This window comes from Leptonychotes weddellii, chromosome 2 (genome assembly GCF_054177405.1).
Source record: "Leptonychotes weddellii isolate Sample4059 chromosome 2, ASM5417740v2, whole genome shotgun sequence".
NCBI classification, from domain to species: Eukaryota; Metazoa; Chordata; class Mammalia; order Carnivora; family Phocidae; genus Leptonychotes; species Leptonychotes weddellii.
The window spans coordinates 174,051,320-174,073,947 of NC_138370.1; the positions used below are offsets into that span (position 1 = coordinate 174,051,320).

Genomic DNA, 22,628 nt, shown 5'->3' on the forward strand with positions numbered 1-22,628 from the left:
CCCGTGCGTCCTCCCTGGCCGGGGACAGTGGTTCATCCTGAATACGGCTCAGAGCATCCTTGAGGAAGACACAGGAAGAGAGCTGTTGAGTGTCCTCACAGCGGAAGGGTTCCCTCCGAGCCCAGCCCAGCCCCAGCGACTCCAGGAGGGAGCCAGATCCCCACCCCTGCTGAGGAAAGCAGAGGGCACGCGGCCTGACCGTGGCCTTGTGCTCCTGGTCCTGCGGGCCAAACTCCCTCCTGCTAGCACCTCTCTGCTCAGCAGACAATGAGGCACGGCAGCCCATTCTCTGGGGAGCTTGTCTGTCCAGCCAAGATGCGTCTGGGCTCCCCAGAGGGGCACCACAGGCTCCCAGGTCTCTCTCCTTCCTCTGGGTCCCATACAGCAGAGGCAGGGGTCTGCCCAGGGGCTCCAGGCGGACCTGTCCCTCAACCGTCAACAAGTCCCCAATGCTGCAGTCAGGTGTCTCCGGGCGGCACCCCCTCCCCCTGGCCTCTCCCAAAAGGCAAGCCTGGTGTGCAGGGAGGAGCCTCCCTGAGCCGGCTCCCACCTTGCAGAGCATTATTTAGGGACAGCTCAGCTCTGACCCATCGTCCACGAGGGGCTGGGGATGAGTCTGGGGAAGACCCCCCTGCCCCTTCTAGCCAGGTTCTAATGGGTGTTATTTGCTTCCCTCGCTGCCTCCCCCACTAGACCGTGAGTCCTTCAGGCCTTCAACGTGGCTTCACCTGGTCTGCACCCCCACCTTAGCCTGACACACATTAGGTGCTTAATAAATGTTTGATAGTTAAATGGAAAGGCAGAACCTGCAGAAAGACAGGTGCTCAGCACTTACTCAGCAAGCACTTATTAGGCTCTGACTGTGTGTCAGGTGCTATTCTAGGTGAGGGGAGAAAACAGAAGTGAATAGGTAACACCTGTCCGTCCCCTTCTCACCTGCCCCCCAGCTCCTCACCTGCTCTCAGCAGAGCCCTGCATCGACTCCCAGCTAGGCCTCCTTCTTCCCCCGCCCCCCAGTCCTGCTCGCAGCGCCAGGGAGCCCTCCTGGCATGCACTCTCCCACCTACAAGGCATCCCTTGGCTCCCCCCAGTCTGGGATGAGTTCAATGCTGGAGTGGGGTACTGTAGGCCATCCATGGGCTGCCAGGGGTGCCCCTGATGCTCCTCACTCGGGTTTCTGCTCATGGCAGCCTCCCTGCCCCTCCCCACCCTGGTTCGTGCCTGCCTCTGCACCTCTGCATATGCTGTTCCTTCTGCCTGGATGGCACGTCTTCCTAGGAAGGATGTGGGTTGCCTGCACCTCACTCTCTGCCCCTCCCTTCCATACCCCACTCAGCATCAGAGCAATCCCACTGAAACAGAAACAGGATCAGGTGGTTCCCCTGTTTCCAACCTTTGAAGCTTCCCACTATACGGAAAGAGAAAACCCCTGCCCGGGGACATTGCCCCCACCCTCATTCTGCTCCTTAAAGAGACCCTGCTCCCCCCCATGTCAGAGCCCTGTACCCCCAGCGCCTGCTGTCTGCCTCTCTTTCTGCCCCTCTGCCCAGCTAACCAGCTCCCCTCTGGGCTCAGCCTTCCCTGGTCCTCCCCCAAATTAAGTCCACTCTCTCCCTCAAGCATCTCCTCCTAACGCTGAGTTTGGGACCTTCCCGTTGTCTGTGTCATGTCCAGCATCCTCACAGACCAGGAATCTCAACCCTGGCTGCACCGTAGAATCACCCAGAAGCTTGTAACGGTCACAAAGCAGGGCCTCAGCCCACAGCCCCTGCAGCCAGACGGGCCTGGGTACCAGCATCGTGCTGTGGGCGCCAGGCCCGCTGACCCGCGGTGCCTGATGCCGCCTCTTGCATTGATCCGCCTGCTTCCCGCGTGATCAGAATGAAGCACTTCTGCCAGTGTCTTATGGGCACCACTGGAAAGAGGCAGAGAAGGGAAGTGGAGGAGAGAGAGGGCAGAAGAGAAAGGAATGAGAGGAAGAGGAGGGAACCAGATGGAGAATGGGAGAAACAGAAACTCGGCTTGGAAGCCAGCAGGAGAGCGATAGCAAGGAGGACAAAGGAGGGGGCCAAGGAGAGTTGGGAGGGCAGCATCAAAGACCAACTCTGCCGCACCATTCTATGCTGTTCGGATTTCCTTCCGATGCCCAAGCTGACTTCAGCTTGGTTCCACAAATACTTCCTGAGCATCAGCTAAGGGACAGGCCCTGTTCTGGAGCTGGGGATACCACCATGGATAAAACTCAGAACCCCGGGGCACCTGGGTGGCTCAGTTGGTTAAGCGACTGCCTTTAGCTCAGGTCATGATCCTGGAGTCCTGGGATCGAGTCCCACATCGGGCTCCCAGCTCGGCTGGGGGTCTGCTTCTCCCTCTGATCCTCTTCCCTCTCGTGCTCTCTGTCTCTCATTCTCTCTCTCAAATAAATAAATAAAATCTTAAAAAAAAAAAAAAAAACTCAGAACCCCTGCCTTGGGGAGGTGACCTGATGGGGAGGAGGGGCCATCATAGAAGACGATGCTACCCCCCTTCATGTGACAAGTGACAAAATCACTGCTCAGAGAGGGAGAGTGACTTGTCCGAGATCACACAGCACACGGGATGGGAGAACAGAACCAGAGCGCAGGTCTTGAACTGGATCCGGGCTTTCTCTCACCCTGTCAACCCCTCTCTGCTCAGTCTGGTCAACCCTTCCTGCCCTCCTTTACTCACGGGAGCAGTGACCCCCAATTTCACAGCAATTTAGCTTTCATGTGCAATTATTTTGAAAGATAAGCAAAAAGAAGAACATGAGGAATACAGAGCAATCCAGACACAAACATGATCCATGTGTTAGAATATACCCTTTTGGGGCACCTGGGTGGCTCAGTTGGTTAAGAGACTGCCTTCGGCTCAGGTCAGGATCCTGGAGTCCCGGGATCGAGTCCCACATTGGGCTCCCTGCTCGGCAGGGAGTCTGCTTCTCCCTCTGACCTTCCCCCCTCTCATGTTCTCCCCCTCTCTCTAATAAATAAATTTTTAAAAAATCAAAAAAAAAAAAGAATATACCTTTCCGGGCTTTCTTCTTTGCAGAGACATTTAAATTCTTCCAAAAGTCTGTTTCTACAGAATGTCCATTTTTGCTTTGTGCATTTCTCATGTGATGATATCGAAGGACCATCTCCCCACAAGTTCCTCTGTAATGTGGTGTTTTATAGCCGTCTAATAACTGTTGACGTATGGAACGCCTTCACTTACAAAGGCCGTTCCTTCTCATGGGACATTTAGGTAGTTTCCAATGTTCACCAACTATAAACAGTGCCGAGGTACCTTTTACATCTGACAAATATTCAGAATAGAACAGAATCTCGAGCTTTCCCGTATTTATTTTGTAACACATTTGATATCTCTGCATAAGGCCACTAACCATTCTTATTTCCTTGTACATTACTTGTACCTTTGTGGCTTTGCTACGTTATTTTTTGACATCACTCACCTGTGTGAAAGCCCTTGATACCAAGTGTGCAAGAGTCACCTCTGAACAGACACAGAGTGAGCCAGCAGGGGCCGCCTGGGACCTGCCCAACAAGGAAACGATTCTCGTAACCGCCACCAGGGGTCGCTCCGCCCACACTGACGGGCAGAGCGGCTCCAACAGCGTCCGCATTCCCGACGCTACCGTCACCAGGAGCAGGATCTCAGCTCGGGCACCACAGCCTGACACTGGCATTTGTAAGTGTGTGACTTGCCATCTCCCTGCACAAGCCTCCCTCTAGGCCAGGCCACGGTCCCTGGGCTGTCCCCTGCCGCAGCAGTCTGCAGACCAAGTCTCCACTGCTGCACCTGTCTGTCTCCCCTATAAGCTTTCAAAGAGCGGGCTCACCCTTCCAGCCCCGGTGCCCGCACACTGCCTGTGACATGGCAGGTACTCAGGGCACGCTCGCTAGAAAGTGGACACATCCGCAGGCAGGCCTTTCTTGTCTTGCAAACCACAGTCCTTTTAAATTTCCTTTCACCCACACCCTGAGCAGAAACCCCCTCCCCAGACAGCTCCCCAGGCCAGGCGTTGTCCCTGCCGTGGCCTGTTCCTTCAGGACCTGAATCCCGAGTGATCTGCTCTGGAAACTGGCAAGTTGTGATCCCAGGCAAGTCATGTGCCTCCCCTGGACTGTGGGGTGGGTACAAGGAGGCAGATCCCTGCCTGGCTACCTCAGCACTGATGAGATCCTGTTTGGAAAAGTGTTTGTAAATACGAAGCAAGTAAAACATCTTCCCATGATGATTAACATCACCATAACTCACACCTCGACGCCCAGTGGGAGTCATCAGACGTATCCAATGGGCCGCTGCGTGGCGGGGGGGGACGGGGGCTCCCTGATGATTTGTAATGGTTTTCTATCCGATGCACACCTCCCCGGGGCTAGACACTGCTCCAGGTTTCCTGGTTTCTAGGCCTTCCTCCAGCACTGCCATTGTGAGGCGGTCCCCTCGCTGGAAGGTTCCATTTGCCATGGACAGTGGAGCAAATATTCACACACTCATGCAATGTTCTCAGAACTTTGCCTACAGTTTCTCAGGTGTTCGGTTCTACACCAAGACCCTCAAGGGCACCGGCAATTTTGTTATCAATAGGCTCTAGCATTTAAATTTGAAATCTCAGCTACACTTCCCCGCGAGCTAGTAACTGGCTGGCACTTTACATCTCCCCAGCGGCCCTCTCTTGTCCTCTTGCTCTCAAGATGGCCCTTTTAGACTCCAAAATGCTCCAAGTCAGGACTGTCACAGCCCTCTGAGAGTAAGACAGAGCCTGGCAGACTGTCACACCCCATGGTCCTGGGTCCAGCCCCCATTCTAAATGCCAGGGCCCCCAGCAGTGACCCACAGGCTGTCAGTCCCCTTCCTCAGCCCCACACCCTGCACTCAGATGGTTTGGTCATCCTGTGCAGGCGGGGGTCTGTCTTGGGCACTTTCCAGCCCCTGTACCCAGCTAAAGCCCAAGCCAAGCGTAGGCACCAAGTGAGCACCCATGAGATGCTCATTACTAAGCCCCTGACCAGTATGTGCTGGAGGGGCACCATGAGCCCCACCACTTTGTATCTCTGTGACCCTGGGCAGGTCATGAGCCTCTCTGTGCCCCTACTTCCTCATCTGTGAAATGAGAATAAAATAGTGCCTCCCTCCGAAGATTGTGGATGGGCTAAATCAGTGACAGATATAGATAGAGCCCAGAAAACAGTGTCTGGCACAAAGATGCTCTAGTGAGTGTTGGGGATCGTCAGCATCCACCCACACAAAGCTGGCGAAGGAGCACATGTTTCTACCATCAAGGGACTGGAACCCACAGTTTACCGCCATGCGGGTCTTCATAACTGTTCATCCAGAGGGACACTTGTCACGGGTTGAATGGTGTCCCCCAGAATTCCCAAGTTAAAGCCTTAATCTCCAGAATCTCAAAATGTGACCTGATTTGGAAATGGGGTCTCTGCAGATGCAATTAGTTACAATGAGGTCCATTCGTGTGACCGGTGTCCTTATGAAAAGGGGACACTGGGCACAGAGATAGACGTGCAGACAGGGAAGACGCTGGGAAGACACAGAAAGAAGATGGCTTCCACCAGCCCAGGAGAGGGGCTGGAACAGACCCTCCCGCACAGTCTCAGAGAGAACCAACCCTGCCAACACCTTGACTTTGGACTTCAAGTTCCAGAACTGCTGTTCAAACCACTCAGCTCATAGTCCTTCATTACAGCAGCCCCAATAAATGACAATTTCCATCTATCACGATTTATCTTCCAGAATTACAATAAGGTGCCAATATTAAATGTACACTGGTTTCCTTTTATCTGATGGATAGAACGGAGGAAGAATGAATAGATCACCCAGAAGAGAAACAAGAGCATAAAGTAATTTTTTTTAAATGGCCACAGGGAAACTCATTATTAATATGATCTAAGCAGAGAGACACCGTAGAGCATTTAAAATTCTAGTTAATTTGAAATAGATTTATCTTACCCAAAGAAAAATTTGACCTTTTTTTGTTAGTTTGTTTAACTAGTAGTCTTCTTTGGGTAAGGTTGCTCACTGATTGCTCCTTAAATGTAAACTGACCTGGTGGAAAGAAGCAGGATCTTGATCTCTTGGGAGGGGCTGAGTTAACTCTCTCTTTTCAGGAAGGCAGGCTGGTGCAGGAGAAACAGAGCACTTTGGACTCCCATCAAATCTGGATCAAGTTCCAGTTCTGTTCCCTACTAGCTGTGTGACAACAGATCTGAGCCTCGATTTCCTTACATGCGGGGTGGGGATACCAAAAGCGCCCACCTCATAGTCTTCTTGAGCATTAAATGAAATAATGCCTTTGAAAACTCCCAGGAGGGTGCTGAGCACAGAGCAGGAATATCTTAAACGTAAGTTTTTACTCTTCTGTCAGTCAAATGAATAAACAGAGGTCCAATCTGCCCTTGCCTGCAGATCTTAAGAAACTTGCCCAAAGTCACACAGCTAGTAAATGAGAGAACCAGAAGGGGACCCAACCCTGTGTGTTTTCCACTGCTAGTCTTGGGGACCTTCTGTGTGCTGATGGTGTGGGCTACAAAGACCCATCAGACACAGACCCTGCCCTCAAGGAGCTCACAGTCTGATGGAGGAGAAATGAAGATGCACATACAGCATCGTCGGCAGGGAACCATCTCCACCTTTGGGGCTGTGCGGGAGGTGGAAGAGGGGCCATCACCTTCGACGGAGGGGATGGATTGGGAAGACTTCACGGGCACATGGCAGTTACACAATAGTGCACACCCAAAGGGGCTCATCTGGCATGGGGCCTGGCACACAGCGGGGACTCTAACTGCTGGAGAGATGGATGGACAGGAGGGAGCGGATGATAAGGGGTAAAGGGTAGCTGGTTGGCTCCCTGTAGAGTGGCTGGATGGAGGGATAGACGGGCAGGTGGTAGGGTGAACGAGATGGTGGAGGGTAGGTAGACAAGCAGATGGATGGATATGCAAACAAGTGGGTGGTCCGTGGTGGACAGGTGGATGGGTGGATGAGAAGGTGGACAGATGGCTAGTGGGGTGACTGCACTGAAGGATGGGTAGGTGAAGGTGTATGACTAGCTGTGCATTTAGGTGGGTAGGTGACTGATGGAACCAGGATGGATGGATGGGGCTGCTGGGGTTGGATGAGTGGATGAAGAGGAAGACTGGGGAATGAAGGAGCTGGTGATTAACACGTGGCTGTAGGCTAAAGTTAGAGAAAAATCAAAAAATCACTCGCGCCCTGGGTTGCGGCCACTTACCGGGCTGCAGGGACCAGCAGCGGCGGCACTGCGCGCTCTCTCCCCCAGGGCCTGGGCCCCCAGCGCCTCGCGCAGGCTCTGGTTTTGCTGGGCGAGGTCCTCCACCTGGCCCTGCAGGCCGATCTCCGACAGCTTGAGCTCATAGACGCAGCAGCGCAGATCCTCCAGCTGCCCGCGGAGCCGGCGCTCCGTGGCGCGCTGCTCCCGAAGCCGGCGCGCAGCCTCGTCCCGCTCGCGCTCGCCACGCTCCGCCCGCGTCTGCAGGGCGCGCAGCTCCGCGGCCTCCCCGGGGTCGCCCCGGAGGCCGGCCGTGCCGAGGGGGCGGGGGCGGGGGCTGCCCGGGGCCGGGGCGTCCAGCTCAGCCAACAGGAGGCCAGCCGCGCGACAGAGGCGCCGCACGTCCCGCTCCAGCCGCTGCACTTGCTCCCGCAGGCCGCGCTCCTGGTCGCGCAACAGGCCCAGCTGGAGCCGCTGAGTCCGCCGGCCCCGCTCCAGGGCCGCCGCCTGCCGCCCCAGCGCCTCGTCCTTGCGCCGCAGCCGCTCCCGCAGCCGCCGGGCCGCGCACTCCTTCTCCAGAACCTACAAGTTGGCGGTGGATGAGGGCGTCAGGAAGGCAGCCCCCGACACACTGTCGCTCACACTGTCTTTATTTTAAACTTCCATGTTTTGTGCATGGGTTTTTTTTTTCATGCATTAATTTTTGCATTAAAATATTGCATCAAATATTATTTATTTCATTACTGAATTTTTTGGTGCCCGCGCAGATTTTGCAGGGGAGGAGTGCCTCCCCCACCTCACCCTCCTAGGAGCCCTGCACACCGGGAGCTCCCTGGGTCCTTGCAAGGAAACTGTGTGCTGGGCCACGTGGGCATCAGCTGGTGCACACGGAGAGGGCCACACCAGTGGTTTCAATACTGAATACCTCCACACCAGTTTGTAAAGAACTGTGGCCTGGACCCATCTGAGTTTCCCCACGTCCACCCAGGACCTCCCAGATCTCTCCATTTCCCTAACCCTAACGGGTTAATGCCTGACCCTGCAAAGGTCAGCCGGCCCTGGCTTCTGGCTGGTGAGACACTGCACGCAGCTGTTCCTTATTGTGCATACCCCCAAGCACTGGGCACTGTCACTAACCCCTTGGGACGCTCAGAAGCGGCTAGCACAGTATCACTGTGCTACAGGTCACTACGGCCAGGATTCGAACCTCCGTGTATCTGACTCAAGGCTTTTTCTCAAGGTCTGGACAACACATCTCTCTGTTCTTGGACCCAGCCCTCTGCCAGCCCTGGAGCTGTAAGCTGGACCGGGGTGACCCGGCCAGGGTGAAAACGGGAGTCCTTGCCCAATTCCACGAGGGTGGCACTGTCTCCATGTTAAGCTCTGTCTCAGGCCCTAGTGAGTGCCGAGAGCTGGCCGCTGCTGTGGCCCAGGAGAGCTTACAGAAGACAGCACAGAGCACAGTAGAAGAGGTAAGCCCGGGGACGGCTCGGCAGACTTTGTCTGACAGCTTGTTCTTGGGGGATGTGGGGCAGATGAAGCTGGAGTCCGATTCCCTGGCAGGAAAACCGCTCCCAGCTATCCCGTACTCAGCTCCATCACCGATTGGTCTGTCTTTATCGGCTTTCAGAACGACCACAGGTCACTACAGAAACAAGGTCACTTTGCATATGCAAATGCTTTCCTGGGAACAGGACAAGAGGGCAAAACTGCCACTCGGCAAATATCAGGTACACAAGGCAGAAAAAAACTCATCCATGCACTCCTATAAAACTTGCTCTGAAACGTGGACATTACTAGAGGTTCAGGGCTGTAGCTGGGCCAAGTGGTCTCGGAGGGACCCTGAGCAGGCACCCCCACCCCTCTGAACTTGTGCCCCTCATCTGGAAGTGGGGTTTCCTGATAGGTCTTCCCAGGAGTGTAGAGATCACATGACACGCTAATAAGGACATGCGTTCCGAAGAGGCCATAGCATCCTACAGACCTGCTGGTCCCGCGGTGCCTCTGAGCCCCCCGACAGCATTGTCCCTGCTCCCACCCTTGTCCTCTGTCTCCCACTCACGCTGGGAACATCTCGTGACTGCAAGGGGCTGTGGCTGAGGCCCCTCAGAAATCCTACATGGATATAGGGCATGGCCCAACACATCTTTATTGAAGTATTTTCAACGGAGAGATTACATCCTTCGTGGTGGGATCCCATACGATGCCACTACCTCTCAGGGGACACCTCCTCTCAGGACACAGATGAGAGCATGCTGGGGGGGCGGGGGAGGACATTAACGGTACTTTCTGCAGCCGGACTTCAATGCAGAGGGGAGAATGCACTTGCATGTCTCCCTGGTGTCTCGAAGACGAATTTCAATTTAAATGAGCTCCTTATCTTTCCACGCTCCACATCCTGTCTCTGTTCACCCCTTTCCTGCTCTTTTGACTGCTCCCCACTCTGAGAAAATACTTTCCCCCCGTGTCCTGTGACATGCACACATGTGCCATGGAAACAGAAGTTTCACGAAACAGCACTTCTTGTATACTAATGCCCTTATTTCCTAGTTGATTCCGTTTTTAAGATGCTGGTTGCAACACGGACCTCATCTCACAACCCACAAGCGGGCGTCCACCTGCAGTTTGACGGTCGCTGTTGGGCTGTCCAGGGGGGTGGGGTAGGGGAGGCTCTGAGAGCCGCATGCAGCCGTCCTGGGAGCCTGTCATTTCTGCCTCTGCAGTATTCCCCAAGTGTGCCCTACCTCCAGCCTTCATCATCTCCTCTGGAATCTTGCAATAAAGGCTAATATTTACGAAAGCAGCTGGTATTATTTACTGTTACTGTTGTGAGTGTTTTACATGTACTAACTCAATTAGCCCACACAACGACCCCAGTCGGTTGGTACTGTATCATTCCCATTTCACAGAGGAGGAAACTGAGACCCAGAGAGGCTAAATCACTTGCCCCAGGTCACACAGCCAGGCAGCGTCAGAGTTAAGGTTTGGCACGACTCACTGCTTGTCCAAAGCACTAACTTGTCCCTGTGCCTCCACCATCTCTCTCTCTCTCTCTTTCCCAGGCAATTAGAATAATTTCCCCAAAACCCTGTCCTGAGCCTCTCCTGCTAAAGTCCCCTAAAGCCTGCTCCTCATTGCAGTCAATATTTGGTCCACACCGTGGTCCTGGCAACCTGGCCCCTCTGGAAGCCTCCTGTCTCGCCAATGCCCTCTCTACGGCCACACCCTCTGCTCTGGCTCCAGTATGTTCTCCCACACTCCCGTGCCTGTGCACAGGCTGTTGTCCACACCTCACACGCCCTTCCCGTGAGGGCCAACTCAGTTGGCTCAGTTCTCTGTAGCTCCCCTCTACCCCCCGACTCCATGCACACACACTGTGCCTGCACCTTCCCCCCGGCACCTGGCCTCCAATTGGGGAGTTACTTGTCTCCTATCCACGCCCCCACCTGCATGCCGGCTCCTGAGAGCAGGGACCCTACATCAGTCATCAGCTTGTCCCTAGGCCCAAGCTGGCTTCCCTGGGGCCAGGCACAAGGGCCACAGAAATGAACCTCTGGCCAAAGCTCCCAGTGAGGGCACGGCCCCTGCAGGTCACCCAATGCTCTCACCAACCCCCTTCCCCCGCAGCGGATCCCACCCGGAACCCTGGTGAGCCAGGCAGGGCGGGATGCGGATCCCATTGTACAGATGGAGCAGTTGAGGCCCTTGCCCCAGGTGCCGCAGCCCCTGCCTGCACAGTTGGAATCAAGACCCCTCTAAGCCCCCTGGCTGGGATCTCCCAGCACCCCACCACCACTACCCACCATTGTCTTTGCTCAGCTGCAGCTGCCGCCTCCTCCAAGCACACGGGGCCACCCTGCTGGGTCAAGAAACAAGGTCTGGAAAGAAGAGGGGACATGGTACCTGGCTGGCCAGCTCCCCCAGCAAGGCTTGCAGCTTCTCCTGGGCTTGGGCAGCGGCGCTCCTTTCCTGTGCCACGCGGGCGCTCAGCGGCGCCACCGTCCGGAGGTGTCTTCCGGAGAGCTCCAGCTCCTGGGTTCTGCGGCACGGAAGCAGGAAGGTGCTTACTCAGGAGGCCGTGAACAGGGCCTAACATTTTCACTGACACTGAGGCCAACCTTTTTTTTTTTTTTTGGTTCATTTGGCCAATTTGAAATTCTGACAAAATCACATTTTGTGAAACATTCATACATATGTAAGATGATTTAGAATACTTCAGAGGTATCTATGGAATAATAATGCACCATGCATCAGGAATCTTAAGACTGTTCTCCCTAAGCCGGTAATCCCAAGTTCAGGTGAAACCAACAAAGAACTGAGCCAGAGACACGTGGCCTAAGAGCTTCATCTGTGTTGTTTCAGTCAAGCCTCACATTACCAGCTTGCGGGTGAGTTCCCTTACCCTTACTTCACACACCAGAAAACTGAGGATCAGAGAGGCCAGGCAACTTGCCCGAGGTCACACAGCATTCTCGAGCCCAGACCATCTGACTCCTGAACTCATACTTTTAACACTATGCTCCATTGCCTCCCATCTGAGCTACACTCTTCCGAATCTCTTCCAAGGAAATGATTGAAATTCAGAAAAAAGTTTCTGCAATTAAAATCACTAATCTTTGTATTACTTACAGAAGAGAGAAGGTGGAAACAGCCTCATAGTTAGGGACGGCCAAGCCACATGAAGCCTTTTCTTATCCTGGGGGAATGTTGAGCACACCTTCACTCCTTGGCCCGAGTCCACACAGGGGGGCCCGCTGCTCCAAGACACACTCTGCCTCCCTGGGTCAGGCCCTAGCTCTGCTTCCTGACTCTGCCACCAACCAGCCATGAGGCCTTCGCTGGGCTTGCTCCCCACCCTGACCCATAGTCTCCTTATCTGTAAAATAGAGGTCATTGTACCTAGCTCGGAGCGTTATTGTGGAGATTGAATGAAACGTTGCATGATGATCAATAATAAGGCCAAGAGTCTCCTCTCTTGCTCTAGTTCTGAGGCCCTGAGGAAGACTCGTGTAAGTGACAGAAGGAAGTGTGTCTTTTGTGATCAAGTTCCTTCTAAACTGAACCGAGGAGTGGTCCCAGGTTATAAACCCCAGGTTTACAAGCAAGCTGAGCACCTGCTTGCTTATAAAACGTGGTGATATCTGAAAGAGACAAGAAAAGCTTCTCTTTTCAGTTTTAGGACTTTGGCCTCCAGCACTATAAGACGATGCACATATGTTGCTTTAAGCCACCAAGTTTGCAGTATTTTGTTTTCACAGCCCTCGGGAACTGATACGCTCACAAATAGGAAATAGGTGATGAAGTACCATTTTTCACGGATTAACGACCAGTTAAACAAACATTAAGACGCAGTGCTGCAGAGTGCTATGAAGCCAGGAGACCCCACCAGGGCAGCAGGAGAAATGGCTGGCTGCTATCACCACCCTGGGCAGGCCGCCTGGGTTCAAGTCCGAGCCCCCCGACGTGGCTGGATGTGTGCGTGACCGTGGAGAGGTCACTTAACTGCCGTGCGCCTTCATTTCCCCATCTATAAATTGAGGATAACGCTATCATCTGACTTGGGGTATTGTTTTAAGGATTAAATACGTGAATATGTAAACAAACATGTAAACCATGCCTGGAACCGAGTAAACACTCAAGTGTAGAGCTACTGATAAATCTGTGGCATTTAGGTTGGAGATGAATATACATGATTGCTAGGGTAGTGAAGACGGGAGTGGGTTTTCTTTCTCAAATTTCTAACTACACCGTTTATTCTTTTTATCATAAATACTTTTTTAAAGATTTTTATTTATTTCAGGGGAGGGAGGAGCAGAGGGAGAAAGAAACTCAAGCAGATGCTGTGCTGAGCATAGAGCCCCACATGGGGCTCGATCTCACGACCCTGGGATCACAACCTGAGCTGAAACCGAGAGTCAGGCGCTTAACCGACTGCACCACCCAGGCGCCCCATAATAAATACTTTAGAATTTTAACCCTTTCATCAAAGTGAACCCCAATGTACACTACTAACCTTTACCATACCCTGGCGAGATGACACCCATGGTGAAATTAACCCATTGTGCATTCAAACCCTGGCTTCCCCTCTTAGTGACCCTGGATAACGCAGTCCATCCTCCCTGCCCCAGCTCCCCTCATGCAGGATGGTGTGGCCCACCTTCTGAGAACAGAGGACAGGCAGGTCCAGGATGCTCCCTTCCAGAGCGGCCTCACCCCGGGCCCCAACCCCAGAGGCCCCCTCCCCTCCATTGCTCATGGTACCCCTAGGGCTCTCCTTGCATAGAGGGGTCTCCACTGGTAAGGGTTTCCCACCATTGTCCCCGGGCTCGAGGACTTTCCGGTTTTCACTGCCAGTTTTTCCAGAGAAAGATTTAAATCCACAACCACGTGGGGTTACAGTGCAGCTCTCTCCAGGGCTGGGAGGGCCCTACCTTCCCTGGGTCGCAACCCCCAGGATTTATGTTATGGGCTGATTTGTGTCCCCTCAAATTCGCATATTGAAATCCTACCCTCCAGGACCTCAGAATGTGACCGTATTTGGAGACGGGGCCTTTACAAAGGTAGTTGAGTTAAAATAAGGTCATCTGGGTGGGCCCTGATCCAATCTGATGGGGGTTCTTACAAGAAGAGGGGATTAGGACACAGACACGCACAGAGGGATGACCACATGAGGACACAGGGAGAAGGCAGCTGTCTACACACCACGGAGAGAGGCCTCGGAAGGAACCAACCTGCCCACACCTTGAACTTGGACTTCCAGCCTCCAGGACTGTGAGATAGTACAGTTCTGTTAAGTCCCCCAGTCTATGGTACTCTGTTAAAGCAGCCCGAGCAAACTGACATAACTCAGCACATGATTCTGGGGTGGGCTAGTGCAGGTGGTAGAATGAGTGAGAACGAATGAATGAATGAATGAATGGGGAATGAATGAATGAATGAATGGACAATCACATAAAGTAACAAAACAACTTTTCTGATATGTGAATTTCTTCCTGTAAAAAGTCTTACAAAGAGGAAAAAGATAAAAAGCACATGTAAATACACATTTAATGACTTGCCTTCATTAAAATGAAGGAAAATACAAAAAATGGTGAAGTCCCAGACAAATCCAAGACACTTGGCTGCTGGGATCGTGGTAAGCCTGTCTGGATGGATCCCAGGCATTACTGTCTTGCGTTTCCATGCTGGATTTCTCCCCTGACATGCATGCAGGACCCCACCTCACGCTGCTGGGCTCAGGATCAGGTAACGGTCATGAACGAGCATGGGCCTGGAGGACCTGGGCTCACATGCCAACCTCTGGACCCCATCGCTTCCACCAGGAGAACAGTACCCAAGTCAGGAAGGTCAGCAGTGAGAAATAAGCAGAGAGAAGCTCTGTAATGACAGAAGAGCTAAAAGGCCAGACAGAGAGGACCGGCAACCCAGAGATAAGCCACTGACAGGCACCCTTCCTGCCCCTGTGGCCAGAGGGACATGCGGGGAGGAGGCAGTGATACTGGGCCCAGGAGCCAGCCACCAGGCGGGGGAGGACCAGAGAGGAGCCCGAAAGCATGGCTGGGTCGCTGTGGGATGTCACCCCTAGCAGGAGAGGGGAAACCCTGGTCTCTCCCTTCCTCCTCCCTTCGGTGCCTTCCACTGGCTGGACCCCCATGGAAGCTGGAGCTCAGGAGCCTGGGACACGGTGCGGGCTCAGCTCCTGACCTGCGGAGCAGAGGACAGGACAGGACGGAGGAGGAACCAGAGGTGGGGCTGCCCCGGGCATCCGCATCCTCAGCCGCAAAAGCAATTCAACACACTGATCTAAGCCCATTAGGATGCCCAGGATTCGCTAAATACACCAAGAGGAGGTGCAAACACTGTATTTACCTGCTCCTCAGCCCGGCCTTGGACATCACGGACTTGTCCACAGTTGCCAAGAGCTTTCGCTTGGAGGATTCCAGCTGCTTCCTGAGCGCGCCCGTATCCACTTCTGGGCTTCCAGCTGCTTCGTCCGCAGGACGGCCCCGCTCCTCACCACTGTCCTCTGAGTCCTGAAATACCCAGCAAGTGTCGATCTTCACATCAACGTTCATTATGTCAAGCCCATCACTGCTGGGCACTCTGACAACGTAGCTGAAGCTTTTCTCGGTCCGTCCTGTAGCCGTGGGCTCCATCCCATACAAAGCTCCTGGGTCAGGACTTCGTGACATTAAGTGGATTTGCAACACTGACTCTCTGGAGATCTCGAGATGTCCGCAGGGCCTTCAGATTGCGCAGGAGAATAACCTTTGAGGAGGGTAAGAACAGGTGAATTATTCACGAGTGGGCCTTGGGTTTCATTCACACGCATCATACAATATGAATGAACACCTCTCGGTTTACAAGCTGGCGTGCCAGGAGGCACCCAAAGCAAGAAAACATCACAGAAAGGTCACTTGGAATTAAATGCTTAATGATGTGCACAGAGAGGTAAGATGAAATTTCCAGGCAGGACCATCAGAAATATAAATTCTCGGCGGTGCAGCTCAAGTTTCACCCTCCTATATGAGTGAATGAAGCTCTATGCTTCCTCTCTGAGGATCGGAAACATTAATCAGGGACCTAGGGCTAGTGCTGCACTCTGAGTATCGCCGGAGATCTCGGTCACATCACCCTAGCTGGTCCAGCTGTGCCGGTAACCCTAGGAGGTGAGCATTATCAAACCCATTTTGTAGATGGTGAGACAGAGGCTCACTTCCTAGGTAATCTTAGGAGATGAGCATCATCATACCCATTTTGTAGATGGTGAGACAGAGGCTCACTTCCTAGGTAATCCTAGGAAGTGGGCATTATCATACCCATTTTGTAGATGGTGAGACAGAGGCTCCAGAAGGTGGAAGAGCTTGTCCAGGCCTCACATAGGAGAAGTGCTAGAATCAGGATTCAAACCTGGGTCTGAAACCAAAACTCGGGAGGTGAGAAATGAATGCACCACGACCCAGCAGGAGCAAACATGTCTTGCAGGAGGGAGCCAGGGGTTGGAGGGACTGCAGCTGACAGAGGTGGGCACAGGATTCTGCCAGGTGGAGGCAGCCTGCGGGTCCCAGACCCATGGCAGCATCAGGACAGATGAAGGGAGTGGCCGGTCCTGTGGGTGCTCGGACGGGAAATGAGGAAGGACAGACGGTGGCTTAGGGCCATGTCCGTGCAGACCTTGAGCTCCAGGGCAAAGACTTTGGCATATCTCTGGGGCCACTGGGCGGGGGGGGGGGGGGAGGTCCTGGGAGTGTTTAGAGGCAGGGAGGGCCTGGTCAGATGTGGCTTTGAGGACAGCATCCTCTGGGGCATCAGGAGGTGACAGGGTAAGCCTTTTGCCAGCTTTCTGATCCAGGAATGTCTCTCTGAAGGGCCTGGGGACCATCTCTATGGAATGCAAACATCCAAGGAAAATACAACCCTGTCTCCCAGGTCCTGTAGGAGGTGAGGGGCCTAACTTCAGGGGATGCCTGGCTCCATGCCCCAAAGCCACCTGTCATAAAGATGAGAAAAGTTTTGTTCCCCTTTGTATAAAAAAAAAATAAAATGAGATGAAAATTGAGAGGAAGGCAAACCATAAGAGACACTGTTAACTCTAGGAAACAAACTGAGGGTTGCTGGAGGCAGATGGGGTAACCGCGTGTCGGGCATTAAGGGGGTCACGTGATGTGATGGGCACTGGGTGTGATATACAACTGATGAATCACTAAATTCTACCTCTGAAACTAACAACAACAAAAAAAAACCCAAATTAACAAATACAGAGAGTCACCCCAACGGCAAGGTGAATTTAGGGTGACCGAGGCATAACAGATGGTGCTATCAAGTCCTCTTACTGGAAAACTGATCACTAATATCCTGAGGACATGTACAGAATGGATTGTGGCTGCTTGGCTAATAAAGGGGTGAGATTCCTTTCTGTCTCTGCAAATCTCTGAGCAGAGCACCTAGGATGCGCATCACGTTCTGGTTTGATGCTCATTCAAGAATAAACATGCTTCCTTTCTTGTCTACCTCCACGGACAGGTCTTCTGGGTTGGGGGAAGGTTTTGTTTTAATTCCACTGCTCCAGCAGTGGCCGGTGTGCTGGGGTGACCCACAGAGCTTGCGACAGACATGGAGGCAGCGGGGTGGGGTGGCGGTTGAGAGGGGTGTCGTCAGGCACCTGGACCACACGGCCTGGGATTGAATCTCATTTCTGTTCTCAGATAGAATCCTGGGGAAATTACTTAACTGCTGGGCGTAGTCTGGGGGGGGCATAGTTTGGAGTCTCAGAAGCCCCCAAGAGCTCTTAGACAACCTCAGGGAGGAGCAACCCCAAATTGGCAGGCCTCTAGCAGGTTCTGGTTAAATGTGAGAAAACTGGCAAAAACAAACACGTCATTGTTTGTACTGGGACCATCAGGCAGAATTCCACAGGTCACAAACTGGCTATGGAAGGTGAGGGAAAAGCTGGAGCCAGAGGGGACCATGAGACTTTCCGTGCACAGGATGGAAGGAGGGGGAAGAAAGGGGGAAGGAGCAGCCGGTGGGAGGAAAGCTAATGAATTTGCTCAGATAGGTGTTGAGCTCTCGCTAAAGCACCGTGTTCATCTCTCCAAGGTAACCCTGACAAGGAACAGGGGACACAGTGCCCAGTGCCCCTGCAGCTAGCCCCCCCTACACACAAGACCTCAAACCGTGCCGGGTGCCGTCAGTAAATCTCGGGCCCTTCGGATGAACTGAGCATCCGTGCAGCACACACGCCCCCTGCCCTTTTGCATTTCACAGAAGTTGAGCTCAGGATGCGCCACGGAGGGCAAACACATCCGTGAGCAGCGGGAACCAAAGTGAAGTGGGGCCACCAGCCAAGTCCTCGTGCTGTACGTGGACCCCCTCGTCCCGGCTTGACTGGGACTTACCCCACTTTCAAACTGGAAGTCCCACATCCTAGACAAACGGGGCTGGCTTGTCAGCCTGCATTGCTGGTCTCCTGGCCCACAGCACCGCCAGAACGGCGGGGACAGGACACAGGGGTGACCTCTGGACGTCCCTGCCCAGCTCCGCACGGGTTGCCGCTGGCCACAGAGGAGCCAGGAATGAGGGTGAGGGGCTTCACCACGTGCCAGCAACTTGCCAGGGCTCTCCCCTCAGCCTCCCAGCAGATCTGTGAGGAGGGTGGTGGGAAAGGGTAGACCCAACCCTTCTCCTTTCCACACGAGACACTGATCGGGGGTTCAGCTGACCTCGTAGCTCTGCTGCCCTGGGAGCCACACCCGTGGGGGACTTTGGCTGCGCTACGAGGCGGCCGTGAGGGGTGTATGCCCCCTCCTGGGAGCGGAGGGCTGTGATGGAGTCCGGGTACACGTCTGCTGGGCCACCAGAGCTCCGGGGTCCCCTGACTACAACGGCTCTTGGAACCGGGTCTGTCCCTGGCGGGGACCTTGGAAGCAATGCCCGGGACGGTCACAGGAAACACTAGCCCCTGCTGGGGGACTTTGGGTTTCTAAGCCAGGGCTGCTCCCATACCTGCTGGTGTGGGTCTCACTCCCTTGCGCTGTTTCGGAGAACGGCTCCTGGTCCCCCAGGGGTTGGGTGGTCTCCTTCGCCAACAAGTCCCACCAAGGGAGCCATGGGTGCTGCCTGTCACATCTCCCGCCAGGATCCCGGAGTCCTGCAGGTCTGTCTAGTCATGTCCCACGGAGACAAGAGGCAAGATGTTGCATGGAAACCATCACCCCCATCCCACGGAGAAGTTAAGACTCAGAGCAGCAGGTACTTTGCGAGTGTCTGCTGTGCGAAAGGGGCCAGGCTGGGAGTGGACCCAGATGGGTCTGACTTCAAAGCCAACAGCATTCCTGCCCTGTTGTCTGAGTGGGAGAGCCGAGCAGACAGAAGGACGGGGACAGGAGGGCATGAGGACCACCCCCCTCGATGCTCCTGCAGTGGGGAGAGGCTGGGCACTCGGTGCCTCAGAAATGCTTCCCAGAGACCCATGTGCACCTCTGGACTTCTGTCTACTAAGTTAGCAAAGCAATGGCTCTCTATGCTGCCTGGGCCCCCAGGGGAAGCAGATGGGTGTTCATTTTCACTCACTGCATGGTTCCATACTCCCTTTGCTACCCGGGATGCTCAGCTGCCTGTCTTCAAGCAAAGACACGAGTTCATTCCCATTTGGATACCAAATGTTGGTAAGTCGTGGCAGGTGGCCCCTGTCCTGCCACACCTGGTGTGGCAGGTGCTTTGGGTTTAGATTGCAACAGAGAATGGTCACTTCTCAGCTGTCCTGGTGTGCATTTGCTTAGAGCGCCCCCCCGCCCCAATTCTTTGATTTGGTTTTTACATCCCGCCCCCTCTGGCTGGGCACCCCTTCTGTGCCCACTGCAACCTCCTTCTCCATCCTTGGGTTTGCCCTTCTGAGAACTTCCAGTTCCTCTGCTGGGCTCCCATCTCTGTGGGTCCCCTCAGTGGCCTCAATCTCAGTCACTTGGATTTCTCCCAGGGTTCTTCTTACTAGAAATCCCAGGGTTGCTCTTGAAGCCCAGCAAACACAGAGCAGTTCATCTTCCCATCCTTGGGATCAGCCCAATCCCTGATGATCCTCCTAGGGCATTCATCCTCTCCTTCACACCTTCCGTTTCACTTCATCCCTCCTAATTCCACACGTCTTCTTCCAGAAGTTTAGGAGAGAGCGGTCATGTGAGCAGGGGCCTCTTCTGCAGACGGTCGCCCACCTACCCCACCCGCCCTAGGATAAGAGCAGCAGCCACACCCCCAAGTCTCTTCCCTTCCGAGGGGCTCCCTCCGGGGCCAACTCTCACCAGCTCCTGCCTGCCCTCCTGGCTGCCCCACTCCGTCTTCTAGGAGGTTCCACTCAGGGGCCCGTGTCCTGAGGTCAGGAAGGGCTCCTTCCTCCACGACTGTGAGAGAGTAGCGCTGGGGTCAGAGGGAGGCTTGTTCCCCACGGACGCGCCACAGAACACTCCACCTTCCAGCATTTTCCCTCCGCAGCGCCTTGCAAATTACAACCAAGATGAAAGATAGCCTGGGACTGGTATAGTCTGTGTCCACCTTCTCAGTCCCCACTCCGCATGGCCCCAGAGACAGTCATGCTCTGCGACTGTCGCCGTGTCACATCCACAAGAGTGCTGGAGCCCGCGGCTTCCTTCTTGGAAATCTGAGGCCCTTGGATCCGCCCTCCACAATGGGCGAGCCTCCAGCCCCTCCTCAGAGTCCTGCTCACTCGCTCGCTCTCTCTCCCTCCCTCCCTGGTCGCCACCTGCTGGATCAGCTGCACAGGGATCTGAAGGGATTTGCTGATCAGGGTTTGAATTCAGGTTCAGGTCACAGGGACATTTGCAAGTCACTCTGGCTGACAGATTCCGGGCTACATGAAGCACAGTTCATGGAGACATATGTACATAGGTCTGTGTCCAGCTGGTCACACCCCCATGGCCAGGGGAGGCATGCAGCGCAGGGACAAGGACTCCAGCCTGGTCCCTGACAGTGCAGTGGCCCTCCAGTGACTCAGTTTCTAGTAATTGCACTTAGTTTCCTGGTATTCAGGTCTCTGCCCCTCGGGCTTTGAAGGTGCCAGAGTGGGGACTCGGAGGTGGCCCCAAGCTCAACAAAAATCCCCATCGTCTTCAGGGCTCCTACAGCTCGGCCCAGCCAGGACCCAGCCATGGATCCAAAAGGCTTCCTCATCAAGTATGCATGGATTCTGTTTTCAGTCTCTGGCTTGAAGTAGCTTGTTTTGCTGTTGAATTTTGGTTTGAGTGGGGGTTGGGGTTGCCGTAGGGACTCAATTTATTCCATAAGCTCTTTTTCTATCCTGTAAGATTAAAAAACAATTTGAAATGCTGTAAGACTCAACGGTTAAAATGGCTGGGGAAGCCCCTGGCTTATCTACCCTACCTGCCCCCTCTTCAGTCCCAATCTCTCCAGCTAAGCCCACTAAAGGACCTTCCCTGACCACGTAGGATAAGAGGAAATGGGACTTCGATGGCCTCATCTCCAGTACCTACCCCACCCCCCATGGTTACCCCCACTCCCCATCTGATTAGGCCTGGGACGGTCCCTTTACTAGTCACTACACAAACACTGCATGAAAGTCAACCACATGCCAAGCACTGACCTAGGCCTTGGGACACAGGAGATACAAAGCCCTTGCATTCAGGCGCCAGGCTCAGGGCTCCCATGAGAACATCAGGCAGGGGAGGAACCAGCAGCAGAGCTCGGCCTGGGAGTCAGGACAGCTAATGGGCACTGTGGGCATCCCCAGAGCTCATAGGGCTCTCAGCTTGGGCTAGATTCAGAGACAGAACTGTAGATCCTAGGGGCCCTGGCAGATCCCCCCCAGCCCTAAGGTGGACACTCAGAGCAAAGAGAATGGGGAAGGACATGGGTGCCCAAGCAGGAACTTGGTGAGAGCTGAGTCCTGGGGGCACGCAGGGCAGAGCAGGACCAGCTGCCCCGATGGCTTCCGTTCAAGGTCCCTGAGCATCAGAACCAGGCATAGGGTTAAGGGTGGGGGAGGGGCAGGGAGGTGGGGGCTCTTCACACAGGCTTCCTGGGTATTTTATGTGCAGGTCATGGACTTGCCCATCAGTCTCCTGCTCCTGAAGACCCCTGACCCCAGAAACCCCCTATGGTCTGGTTCACAGGCAATAGACAGCCCCAGAAACTAAAGCCAAAATAGAAAGAAACTTTGGAAAAACCACACCCCCCCTTTTGAAGATGAACTACAACAGGGAAGAAACCAGGTCTCCACTGTCCCTTCTTCTTCTTCACAAAGAGCTCTCCCAACCTCCCTCTGAAGGGTAGGACTCGCCAGAGACCCCTGGTGGCCCCCACCCAGGGAGCCAGGGAGCTGAGGCATCTACCACAGCCCACCTTCCATGGAGCCTCATCGCTCAAGGAATGCTATGGTCAGAAATGGGAGAAATTCTCCTTTTCAGAAAATCATCACATTTATCTGTGAAATTAAAAGAATACCAACCCGAGTTCTTTGCTTAGTGAAGTCTTCAAGGCCACAGAATGAATGCTAGTGAGAAAAACAAAAAAAGGAACAAAAACTATAAAATAAGACCAAAAGAAAATGAGGGGGGAAAAAAAGAAAAGAAAGAAAGAAAGATGTAAGATACATAGTATGGGATTCAGTGACACATTTCACAAGAACTACCGCACCAGGTTCGGGTTCAGGAGGAGGAAAGGGAAGTGAGCAGGCCTGGGCAGCTGACCTCACTGGGAAACCCGTCCTCTGGAGTCCCTCCGCATCCCCAAGTGCTCTCCCCAAACCCCTGGCTGATTCAGACAGACCAGGATGCTTTCGGTGCTGAGACATGGCTTTCCTGCAGACGGTGGCAGGACGCGCTACAAACGG

General features: G+C 54.0%; 1 protein-coding gene across 1 annotated transcript in view; it reads right to left on the reverse strand.

Annotated features, from left to right (window-relative positions):
• Window positions 1-15,335: 15,335 nt before the first annotated feature.
• The window catches only part of JAKMIP1 (janus kinase and microtubule interacting protein 1), a 122,533-nt gene continuing 115,240 nt past the window's right edge, over window positions 15,336-22,628 (reverse strand). Inside the window, exons 17-19 of the mRNA XM_081813178.1 lie at window positions 22,245-22,320; window positions 18,773-21,077; window positions 15,336-15,535 (exon numbers count right to left, since the gene is read on the reverse strand). Coding sequence (XP_081669304.1) covers window positions 22,270-22,320 — 51 coding nt within the window. The 3' untranslated portion in view covers window positions 15,336-15,535; window positions 18,773-21,077; window positions 22,245-22,269. The remainder of the gene's footprint in view (window positions 15,536-18,772; window positions 21,078-22,244; window positions 22,321-22,628) is intronic.